A 13033-nucleotide genomic window follows, 5' to 3' on the forward strand; every position below is an offset into this window, starting at 1 on the left:
TGAGTAGGAGCACTGTTTTATCGTGGGGCATCAAACTAGAACCCCCTCCATGCCGCTATGGAGAGGCAATGAAGGGATTCTAGCCTGGAGCCGACCTTACGCAAGCTGTGCAGCTGCCCCCTCACAACTGCACACCTGAGGCCCGCGTCGCAAAACACCACCCGCCCTAGAGAGACCGTCAGCTCTCACACAGCCGACCGCCTCTCGAGGCACAGTATCCAGCTGCAGAGCCGGAGACAACGCCGGCGGGGGGGCCTAAATATTAAAGGCAACCAACTTGTGTCTAACCACGCCCAACTTGCGTCTCGCCACGCCCCCGCGGCGACGCGGCAGCAGCAGAGCGGAGCGTAGCGGCTGAGCGGAGCTCATTATATGCCAGTAACCGCCCCTTATTCTGTATCCAGAAATAGCTCAATTGGAAAGACTGCATGGCTGTGGATCCTACGGCTCGTTGCTGGCGAGTTCGATTCCCTTCAATTTTTTTTTTTTTTTTTTTTTTAACGTGCATTCGCATTCTTTCGCCGTTTCATTTCGCCGGTTAAGTTTAGGCATTGTTTCGGAGTTGGTTAAGGTTAGGCATTGTTTCGGAGTTGCTTAAGGTTAGAAGGGTTAAGTTTAGGCGCTGTTAAGGAGCTGGTTAAGGTTAGAGTTTGACTTAGAGAATGGCAATATTTTTTAACGTGCATTCATTTCGCCGGTTAAGTTTAGGCATTGTTTCGGAGTTGGTTAAGGTTAGGCATTGTTTCGGAGTTGCTTAAGGTTAGAAGGGTTAAGTTTAGGCGCTGTTAAGGAGCTGGTTAAGGTTAGAGTTTGACTTAGAGAATGGCAATAGACAGCCTATTTCCGCGCTGCAGCGCGAGGCAATAGACAGCCTATTTCCGCGCTGCCGCTCTCTCGCGCTGCCGTGGTCACATGGGCGTATTGGCCAATCAGAGAAACGCTTTACACAAGTTGGTTGCCTAAAATATTCACGCGGCGGGGAACTGCTCAGCGACGCGCGCCCCAATGCGAAGCGCCGGTGGAGGTCAGAATGATCATCATCTTCTAGACTCTCCGGTGGTGAAGACATTATTGCTTTATTTTCTCGAAAATTTGTGAGAGAGAAAAAACAAAGATACAATGTCAACGCAGCTCCTTTACTAACTAACTACTTCAGCACTAAACTCAAGCGGTGCTATACCCGGACTTCACGTGGTGAAAGTAGGGGAGGAGCTGATTGTGTGGCCACGACCCCGCTTATATAGGAGTGGATGAGGGTGTGGCCAGGCAGAGGTGAGTAGGTGTGTACATGTGGAGAAAGTTTTTTCATTGTTAGTATGATTAAAGGGATAGTTTCAATAGAGCAGAGCGTAAAGCTATACGATTTATAACAGGGGTGAGGTCCATGAAGCTATGAAATTAAAGTACTGTAACACTTGTTTTTATAGAAACTAAATAATTCACCTGTTGACGTTTCCTTTATCCCAGGCTTTCAAGAATTCCGCGACATTCTATGTCCTGACTAATGCTTTTTATTTTACCTTTTGTAGCCTAAATAAAATATCTTATTCATTGAATAATTAATAATAATACATTATTTATTGAAACTCTCACAAGGCCTAGTTTTGATTCTTAAATAAAGAGTCGAGAGATATTACCAGATGGTCTTCACTAGGCTAAGTTTGCTATTCTGCAACATTATATTGTAAATGATTACTGAACACTTGTCAGCATATAGCATGGAAAGTAATTAAAGAGTAATATAGCAAGTGTGACGTACCCTGATGATAACCCCCCTTTTTCTGTTTTCCCTTCTCAGGTGCCGCCCGCCCTTTTCTGTAGAGTGCTGATTACCCGATGATGACTACAGCTGAGGGAAATCACTCATTAAGGGGCGGGTGGATAAAGCCTGAGAGGCTGCACACACTCATGGCCTCTTTGCCACTTGCCACTATTGAGTGGATATCGTGTTGGTATTTTTGCCATTACCTTTTGTGTGTTGGCCATATTGTAAATTCACACTGCTATTTGTAGTAGCTTGCTTACTGGTGTTCCACCAGGTAAGGTTGCTTGTGCCATTATTGTGTCTTGTGGCACTTTGTTTATTGTAATAGTCTTAGTGTTGTGTTTGTTATTGCTGGGTGGTTCCCAGATTGCCCCATGTGGCTTTTGGCTTGTGTCCTGTCACCTGTGACACGTTGATAACTTGTGCTTGCCTTATTATATATCCCTGTTTGTTCTTCCTTACCTTATCCCTATTGTGTGTGTTTACAAGTTTCATTCCCCTTTATGTACAATACATATAATTTACTTGGAAAACGCTTTTATTATTTCCTCCTACCGGGACCTGTGCTAGAAGCACTCACTGGATGGGTTGGCTTCACAACAACCCGGTCCAGGTAGATTTCTATTATTAGACCTTTTGTATGTGACAGCAAGTAATCTAATGCTTTACTACAGTATGAGCAGCAAGTAATGATGTAACGTAATCACACAATTACATTTTGAAAGAACTTCCCCAACACGGATAGTAACAGAAAAAAATAACTAGGAAGTGACGTTAATCTACCTATACCTAAAATGTTACATCAGATTGTATGTATTCTAGAATGGTCTTCTGAGGTATTGTATCAAAGTTTATACAACGGCATGCAAATTTCTCGATTCTGATTGGCCATTTACACGTCTTTATTGGCAACAATCCACGGTCCTGGGCTCAGGACCCGCCCACAACCGAATCACATAATCACTCCGCCGGCTCACTCCGGGAGAATGTTGATAGCGCCAGAATGTTGATAGCGCCATAAGCCCATAACGACTAAATATGAAGCGATTCTGTCAAGGGGAATGTGTTAGTCCTTTAAACAATGTTGGATGATGTAATTGATGGGTCTTGAGTCAATCTAGAACAAAAGAAAAATCGCGGATTGATTGATAGATTAATTGATTGATTTAAATGTCTACTTCCTTCCCACTGACTGCAGCGTTCACTCTCACACTGTCCGACGCTGGCGTACCCACAAACACACACACACACACACACGCACACACACACACTCCTGTCTGCAACAGCGGGGGAGTCAGAGAGAGAAGCAGCGCTGTTTTAAGTGAGCATGGTCTATTGAATTGATTGATTGGTTGATTGCTAATTTTATTACTGTACCCCTGGTTTCCAACTGGTTAAGTTTAGGCTAAAAGAAATAAATAAAAAAATAGGGCGAAGAAAACGTTTTTTTCCCTATAGGGCAAAGAAAACCTTTTAATTTGTTTTACCTACTTTATATAGAAGCATCTAAGAATGAAGTTCTATGGAAAGTAGGTCTGCATTCCCTTAACAATTGTGTGTATTGAGCCGTACTGTATTGTACCCATTCTGCATCTGGTAATAAAATTTTCAATCAATCATTCCAATAATACACAGTTGGATGTGTTAGTTGGTTGGATGCACTTCAAGCTGCTTCCACACGAGGCAACTTCTCTCAATCATTCCAATAATACACAGTTGGATGTGTTAGTTTGGTTGGATGCACTTCAAGCTGCTTCCACATGGAGGCAACTTGTCTTTTTTGTAGTTGTGGGAACTACTTTTTCTGGCGGATGGTTTTTTCAATAAATCTTCGATTAATGTGTGTTTATTGTATAGAAATAAGGTTGGGTGAATCTGGCAGTTGTATAAAAGCTTTACACCACGTGCAGTCGTGATTTGTGACCAATAAACCATGCCTAGGGGGGTCTAACGACCCTCGGCTGCGCCTCGGGCCTAACGACCACCCCTAGGCATGGTTTATTGGTCACAAACCACTCCTGCGTGTGATGTAATGCTTAACTACACTGCTCCTTTTCAAAAGTCACATTTTTCACATACAAATCCCATACTTTTTCCTGAACTAAATCTCTTGGTGTTTAGTATGATGTATGTCAATAGTGGCTCTGTTACATTACTACATTAGGGCTAGCCGCTAGGCAACTAATCCTATAAAATAAATAAAAATGTTGGCTTCCACCGCTTATGAAAACAAATTAATTTACTTTTAGCCAGGTCATGTTTTTCTTCTTCTTCCAAACTACAATCAAAGAAAATTTTTAAAAGAATGTGTAGAAATGTTCTATACAAATATATATTGGCGAGGGTTCACTGTAGGTCAGGCAGATACAAATTACAGAATTATGCATGTAACATTTATTAAACACAATTTAAAGTAAAAAACATACACTGCATTCAACAGAAAAGACTGCCAGTCTAACTAAACACATTAAGAGGTGGCTGGCATGTGTCGCCAGCCGAGTGTGGTTGGGACACCACAAGTTGGGAGACCAAACATCAAATCAAATATGTAGACATGAGTATTTTCACCATATGTTTCTGGCCCGTTTAGCACAGTTCAAACGTTATACTTTCCAGAAGGTTCCCACCTAGGTAGGAGCAGGGTGGAGAGAAATCCCAACCCCAGCATGACATGAGGGCAAAATGGCCACCATGTGAATGTTCAGTCATGAGCTGTTGACTCAAGTGGTGGTCCTGTGTAGATGAATGAGCAGAACATGGCACCAATTCTTTCCATTCTCACTGGGGCCACCAAAATAGAATACACTCATGAGTTTGCTTTGAATAAAAGCATTAACCAAACTCTGTATGACTTAAATGAAGGGAGACCAGGTCAGAAGCCTGAAAGAATGGGCTGCTTTTCACATAACATTTCTTTCCATGTGACTCGTCACGACTGGTCATTGGCTTCTTCGTCCATCTCTGCTTCTGCTGGAGCTTGTTCTTCTTGTTCGGGGTCACCGGGAAGGACATCTTTGACCGTCTGGATGAGCTCCTCAATCTGTTCCTCGGACAGACGCTCCTCGCTCTCCTCCACCATCTGAAGGCACACGCAGGTAATCATTGTTGGTACAGTCTAGGATAGACATTTGTTATTTCTGGAAGGTTGGGAACACTAAAGCAGAACTCTAAGGCCTGGTTTCTTAAACAATGAGTGAGGACCCAACATGAGTGCTGGGTCCTTGTTCTGGTGGGTCCACACAACAGTAATAACAATGTTTAATGAGCATGGGTCCACCCATGACAACAGTAATAACATGTTTAATGATTATGGGTCCACCCATGACAATAGTAATAACATGTTTAATGAGCATGGTCCACCCATGACAATAGTAATAACATGTTTAATGAGCATTGGTCCACACGTGACAATAGTAAGAACATGCTTAATGAGCATGGGTCCACACGTGACAACAGTACATGGTCTTGGATTTATGTCTTGAAGCCCTCGAGTCTGTGGAAGAAACGAAGAATGTTCGACGTCACTCATAGGCCACGCTGGAGAATAAGTCAAGATAACAACTGAGTTGCGGCGACCTTACCCGACATCGAGCCAGGGACAGAGTGAAACTGTCTGGAATAGATAAGATAAGATGGATGGATGGATGGCAGGCCCCCCCCCGATCCTCACCCAAACCCCCCTCCCATGTGTACGCCTGGCGATGTACGCGCGCGCCGGAGGGGAGGGACCCATGACTGTCTCCTCGCCCATTTCCTAAGCCAATACCCTTATCCCACTAGGCGGCAACTGTAGCCTAACCCCCTCCCCTCTGATACCAACTAATAGCAACTGTAATTAGTTTAGGCCAGAACCACTCTCCGTCCTCCCTCCCAACGCCCAAATCCCCCCCCCCCCCTGGGGTGCTTCCTGAGACACACGGACTCTCGGCTAGAAGAACATTGTAACAACAAATGTGCTTTGCTTGTATTAATTTAGGGTTGTGCCATTATTACTATGCAAATGTAATAATTGTGATTGATTTCCTGTAATGAGTTGTATGTGTTGTTTCAAGCATCCTTGACTTCCAAGGACAACGATGTAAAAGTCATTGCGCCTTTTTCGTTCCTATCCTTGACAAAAATGTATAATAGAGTAATAATCTGTATATGTTTTGTTGTCTAAAATAAAAACCAAACCAAACCAAACGTTCAGATTCCAACAATACGTATTTCCCCCACTGGACTTTAGATGTAATAAAAGATACCCTGTCAGTGTGAGGATTGAGCCAGCAACCTGTGTTACCTGTCAACTTCTCTACCTCTAGGACGCCGCCACACACACAAGATCCACAGTCATTCCACACCAAAAAATTACAAGATGGGATAAAGAAAGATGAAGAGGAATCTATAGCCGTGGACGAGATCATCACTCACCAGCTGTATCTCCACTGGTATCTGTGGCCTGTGGTTCAGCAGATGCAGTTTCTCTGCCCTGAAGAAAACAAGAGGCGCGTGTGTGTTTGTGTGTCATTTGACAGAGAGTATGTGATCTCTTTCATCATCTATGGTCTGAAGTGGAAAAGATGATGTCTGCAAGTCTCACTTGGTAAGTCTGTGAGTCATCATGGCGGCGAGGAATTTTCTGACTATCTCTGGGTTCTGTCTGCTGCAGGGAGTCTTCGACAGGTACTTCAGGGTCTGAAATACAAGTGACTTGAGTATGAAGATATACAGGGAGAGAGCAACATACAGAAGAAGGCCTGGGGCAAGTAAAAAGTTATGTCGGGCCTGTAAACTACTCAGTCATCGACCTAAATGGGCCAGCATTAGCAGGGATCTAAGGTGCAAGCATTTTGGTCACATTTGGCCTAAATATTATTAGCATGCAACTGGGAAATTACATTTGGCCATTAATTGAACCCTGCCCTCATGTATTCTGGACAGGTTGCAATACACCCTAGCCAGCACGTTGCTATGTAAATAAATAATACAATGCCTCGATAGGGGGCTAGAGATGAGTGGGTGTCTGACCTCATACATGATGGTGTTGAGGTTCTGCGGCCCTGTACCATGTTTGTTTTTTCCACTGACTTTTTTACTCTGTTCCGTTTTATCTGTGAGGAGCTGGAACACCTGAGAGACAGAAACACAAACGCAATATATATATGCATATATATAATATATGCAAATGACATGTCATCAGCTTGTGACTGCAACTTGTTCCTGTTCGCAGACGACTCAGCCCTGCTGGTCTCTGACAGGAACAAGTTAAAGGTTGAAAAAACCCTCAGCTCAGAACTCGGCAGAATCTGCATATGGCTCGCCGACAACAAACTATCATTACACCTGGGTAAAACAGAGTCCATTCTCTTCTGATCAAATAACAAACTCAGCATGACCAACGGCTTCTCAGTTACAGTGGGTGACAATATTGTCACAAGGAAAGATGAAATTACATACCTGGGTTCCATCCTAGAGGCAAATCTTTCCTGTGACAAAATGGCAACCAATGTAATACAAAAAGTCAACCAACGAACAAGATTCTTGTACCGGATCTCCTCTCTGGTAAACAAGAATACCCTGACGACTAACAGGAGCACTCATTCAAGGGTACTACAACTATGCTTGCACCTCATGGTACCAAAGCACCTCAAAGGCACTAAAAACAAGATTACAAACATCACAAAACAAACTGGTCAGACTACTGCTTGACCTTACTCCTAAAACCCACCTCACCCCTGCCCACTTTGACAACCTAGGATGGCTTAGAGTAGACGTCCAGAGTACAACTTGCAATGGGCCTGGACCTGGTCTACAAGATACACTACACCAATAAGGTACCCATGTACATGTCAAAATACTTCCCAAAGGTCAGTGAATACCACAACCACAACACCAGAGGGAGCTCCACAAATCATGTTAAACCCAGATTCGGCTCAAACAAGGGACTAAACACGTTTAGCAATTATGCCACATCAATGTGGAACGCACTACCCACAGCCGTAAAATAATGTGAATACCTACCCTCCTTCAAAACCGCTCTCAAAGAGCACCTACGGGAGGCTGCAATTCAAAACTGGCCCCGTAAATGTCCAAACCCCCCTCCCAATGTACAGTTTCCTCCCCCTCATATTTTCTGTTAGGATCTGTTTAACAGTACTGTATATTTGCATATCTTGTATGTCACAAATGTAACAGTAGGCCTACTGTATATCATAAATGTCATGATATATATCTGTATATCTTGTTTGTGTGTGTTTGTGTATGTCATAAATGTCACTATGAATTGAAAATGGGGGACCCTGATGTAAACAAGACGAAAGTCTTTCTCTGGTCTGCATCCCCTTAACAATTGTGTGTATTGAGCCGTACTGTATGTTGTGTATGTGGATCACAACGGTGCTCACGTCGCAGTCCGGTGCGTTTTTGAATACACAATACTGTATAGTACCCATTCTGCAATCTGTTAAGGTTTTCAATAAATCAATGGAGTGAGACCGTTATAACGGTAATACTGTTGACCTGTACTGTATGGGGGACCCTGATGTAAACAAGACGAAAGTCTTTCTCTGGTCTGCATCCCCTTAACAATTGTATGTATTGAGCTGTACTGTACTGTACCCATTCTGCAATCTGTAATAAAGTTTTCAATCAATCGACATGTTGTCCTCTTGAAAGATGCAGGCAATAAGTTGGGAGATGCGGTGGGGAGCGGGCACAATGAATAGCATAGTGCACAGAATATGGGACGTTTGTCGGTTTCTACAAAGTTACACTGGGCACATAACGTTACCTCGTAGTTACTGAGCATAGCAACATTGGCATCTTTCCTGAGAAGTAAACAAACGAGAGACAGTAACGTTACTGAAATGTTACAGAAGGCAGTAGTGCATGTAACGTTAGCTATGTTGTCTCAGCTAACGTTAACCTTAGTCATCAACCTGGCAACGTTTGCTATAAAGTAATGTTCGACCGAACGGTCTACACAAAACAAAATATTCGGAATACATCTGAATCCCAAACTTGATCAAATAAATTCTTACACTTCCATGTCGCCAGCTAGTTTTAACGTGGTCCGCTCCAATGTGTCCGCGACTCCGCGTAGGAAACGTAGAGAGGCCGGAATGGTTCCGCCAGAAGTCAACTTCCTGCCTGTTGTTGCTACGCAACTGCAGCGTGGGGGAGTAGGGGGAAACTGCCCCAGCCTGGTACATTGTGTACAGTTCATTTAGTGGAGAAACGGATCGTTAAAGCGGCAAATGAAAGACAATCAAGCGGAATTTTCTTCAGTCCTGCAAAGAGCTGCTGTGTTACGCGTTGTACTAATGACAAAAACAGAAATCCAAGGAAAAAGTGGCTGGTGGCTAACGTTCGGCTAACGCTCTGGTGTTGTGGTCGTGGTAGCTACATGCTAAGCTGATTGAATTGATTTATTGATTGAAAAGTTTATTAACAGATTGCAGAATGGGTACAATACAGTTCAATACATACAATTGTTAAGGGGGTGCAGACCAGAGAAAGACTTTCGTCTTGTTTACATCAGGGTCCCCCATTTTCAATTCATCATAACATTGATTGATTGATTGAAAACTTTATTAACAGATTGCAGAATGGGTACAATACAGTACAGCTCAATACACACAATTGTTAAGGGGATGCAGACCAGAGAAAGACTTTCGTCTTGTTTACATCAGGGTCCCCCATTTTCAATTCATCAGGACATATATGACATACAGATATTCAGTACTGCTAGTCTGCTACTGTGCTACATCTATACATTTATGACATACCAGATTTGCAAATACAGTACTGTTTGTGATACAGAAGGAGTCAAGAAAAGGGAGTATATACATTTGACGTAGAAACTGTACATTGGAGGAGGTTGGGTGGGGTTGTGTGGGGGGGGTTGGGTACATTGGGATATTGTCAACCATACTGGGTAATTTACATTGGAGGTGGTTGGGGGGGAGAAACACTGTATAAACAAGCAAAACTGTACATTGAGGGGGGGGGGGAGACACTGTACAAACAAGCAAAATTTTACATTGGACTATTGACAAAACCATACTAGGTAAATGACTGTACATTGGAGGGGGTTGGGTTAGGACATTTACAGGGGCCAGTTTTGAATTGCAGTCTCCCGTAGGTGTCCCTTGAGAGTGGTTTTGAAAGTGGGTAGTGAGCCACATTCCTTTACAGCTTTGGGTAGGGCGTTCCACATTGATGTGGCATAATTGCGAAACGTGTTTAGTCCCTTATTTGAGCCGAATCTGGGTTTAACATGATTTGTGGCGCTCCCTCTGGTGTTGTGATCGTGGTATTCACTGACCTTTGGGAAGTATTTTGACATGTACATGGGTACCTTGGTCGTGTAGTGTATCTTGTAGACCAGGCCCATTGCAAGTTGCTGTACTCTGTCGTCTACTCTAAGCCATCCTAGGTTGTCAAAGTGGGCAGGGGTGAGGTGGGTTCTAGGAGTAAGGTCAAGCAGTAGTCTGACCAGTTTGTTTTGAGATGTTTGTAATTTTGTTTTTAGCGCCTTTGAGGTGCTTTGGTACCATGAGGTGCAAGCATAGTCGTAGTACCCTTGAATGAGTGCTCCTGCCAGAGTCTTCAGGGTATTCTTGTTTACCAGAGAGGAGATCCGGTACAAGAATCGAGTTCGTTGGTTGACTTTTTTTATTACACTGGATGCCATTTTGTCACAGGAGAGATTAGCCTCTAGGATGGAACCCAGGTAGGTAATTTCATCTTTCCTTGTGACAATATTGTCATCTTGCTGAGTTTGTTATTTGAACCGAAGAGAATGGACTCTGTTTTGCCCATGTGTAATGATAGTTTGTTATCCGCGAGCCATATGCAGATTTTGCCTAGTTCCGAGCTGAGGGTTTTTTCAACCTGTAACTTGTTCTTGTCAGAGACCAGCAGGGCTGAGTCGTCCGCAAACAGGAACAAGTTGCAGTCACAAGCTGACGACATGTCATTTGCATAAATTAGGAACAGTAGCGGTCCTAGTATGCTTCCTTGTGGAACACCACAGCTCACTGTGAGGGGGGGTGATAGGGTACCGTTTACCTCCACCATCTGTTCCCTCCCCTCAAGGTAGGATTGCATCCAGCTCACTGATAGACTATCAAAACCAATTGCTTTTAGCTTGTCAATCAGAATGGAGTGATTGACAGTGTCGAAGGCCTTTTGTAGGTCCAGCATGACCATGCCGCAGTATTTGCCTGCGTCCACCTCTTGTTTGATGTGGTCATTCAAATAGAGAAGGCATGTGTCAGTGGAGTGGGATGTTCTGAAGCCAGATAGGAATTCGTAGACGTAGATTCGTAGACTATTTTTTCCATGACTTTCGAGATGGAGGTGAGAATAGAAACAGGGCGGTAGTTGCCTGGGTCTAATTTGTTGCCCTTTTTGTGCAGAGGGGTCACCCTCGCAATTTTGAAGTCCTTGGGGACGTGTCCCTGTTTTATGGAGAGGTTTATTATGTGTGTGATGACTGGGGTGATGGCGGCTGCTGAGTCTCTGAGGAATTTGGAGGGGATGTTGTCTGTATGACATACATGACATACAGATAGACAGTACTGCTACATCTATACATTTATGACATACCAGATTTGCAAATACAGTACTGTTTGTGATACAAAAAGTGTCCAGAAAAAGAGTGTATATACATTTGACGTAGAAACTGTACATTGGAGGAGGTTGGGTGGGTGGGGTGGGGTTGGTGGGTGGGGGCTGTACATTGGAGGGGGGGGGGGGGGGGGTTGGGGACACTGTACATTGGAATACTGACAAAGCCATACTTGGTAATTTACTGTACAACTGGGTCAAGACATTTGTAGGGGCCAGTTTCGAATTGCAGTCTCCCGTAGGTGTTCTTTGAGAGTGTTTTTGAAAGTGGGTAGTGATTCACATTCCTTTACAGCTTTGGGTAGGGCGTTCCACATTGATGTGGCATAATTGCGAAACGTGTTTAGTCCCTTGTTTGAGCCGAATCTGGGTTTAACATGATTTGTGGAGCTCCCTCTGGTGTTGTGATCGTGGTATTCACTGACCTTTTTGACATGTACATGGGTACCTTGGTCGCATAGTGTATCTTGTAGCTAACGTTAATCACATCATATCGAACCGATAGCAGCTTATCTTATCTAATCTTACGTGGATGTTTGATCGGGTAGTGACACACGTGGTACTGCCATAAATGTCATAATGTCATGTATGTTGTGTATGTCATAAATGTCACTATGAATTGAAAATGGGGGACCCTGATGTAAACAAGTCAAACGTCTTTCTCTGGTCTGCATCCCCTTAACAATTGTATGTATTGAGCCGTACTGTATTGTACCCATTCTGCAATCTGAACATTGTATTAACAGATTGCAGAATGGGTACAATACAGTACAGCTCAATACACACAATTTTTAAGGGGATGCAGACCAGAGAAAGACTTTCGTCTAGTTTACATCAGGCTCCCCCATTTTCAATTCATCATAACATATATGACATACATGACATACGGATAGACAGTACTGTTACATCTAGACATTTATGACATAGCAGATCTACAAATATACAGTACTGATTATGAGTACAAAAAGAGTTTACAAAGAGTGTATATACATTTGAGGGGGAAGAAACTATACATTGGAGCAGGTTGGGTAGGTGGGGTGGGGGGACTGTACATTGGAGGTGGTTGGGTAGGCGCCGCGGGGTGGGTGGGAGGTTGGGTAGGCGGGGTGGGAAACTGTACATAGGAGGGGGTTGGGTTTGGACATTTACAGGGGCCAGTTTCAAGTTGCAGTCTCCCGTAGGTGCTCTTTGAGAGTTGTTTTGAAAGTGGGTAGTGATTCACATTCCTTTACAGCCGTGGGTAGGGCGTTTCACATTGATGTGGCATAATTGCGAAACGTGTTTAGTCCCTTGTTTGAGCTGAATCTGGGTTTAACATAATTTGTGGAGCTCCCTCTGGTGTTGTGGTTGTGGTATTCACTGACCCTTGGGAAGTATTTTGACATGTACATGGGTACCTTAGTGGTGTGTAGTGTATCTTGTAGACCAGGCCCATTGCAAGTTGCTGTACTCTGTCGTCTATTCTAAGCCATCCTAGGTTGTCAAAGTGGGCAGGGGTGAGGTGGGTTCTTGGAGTAAGGTCAAGCAGTAGTCTGACCAGTTTGTTTTGTGATGTTTGTAATTTAGTTTTTAGCGCCTTTGAGGTGCTTTGGTACGATGAGGTGCAAGCATAGTCGTAGTACCCTTGAATGAGTGCTCCTGCCAGAGTCTTCA

At 43.7% G+C, this 13033-nt stretch overlaps 1 protein-coding gene across 1 annotated transcript; it reads right to left on the reverse strand.

Moving 5' to 3' along the window:
* Positions 1 to 4150: 4150 nt before the first annotated feature.
* crcp (calcitonin gene-related peptide-receptor component protein) lies at positions 4151 to 8873 on the reverse strand. The gene is made up of 6 exons (XM_084311658.1): positions 8788 to 8873; positions 8538 to 8574; positions 6776 to 6877; positions 6348 to 6442; positions 6179 to 6236; positions 4151 to 4844 (listed from the first exon to the last, which is right to left on the reverse strand). The coding sequence occupies exons 1-6, from the start codon at positions 8793 to 8795 to the stop codon at positions 4695 to 4697; spliced, it is 450 nt and encodes a 149-aa protein (XP_084167784.1). The 5' UTR covers positions 8796 to 8873; the 3' UTR covers positions 4151 to 4694.
* Between the last annotated feature and the right edge of the window lie 4160 nt (positions 8874 to 13033).

This window comes from Notolepis coatsorum (genome assembly GCF_963971535.1).
Source record: "Notolepis coatsorum genome assembly, chromosome: 3".
NCBI lineage: Eukaryota > Metazoa > Chordata > Actinopteri > Aulopiformes > Paralepididae > Notolepis > Notolepis coatsorum.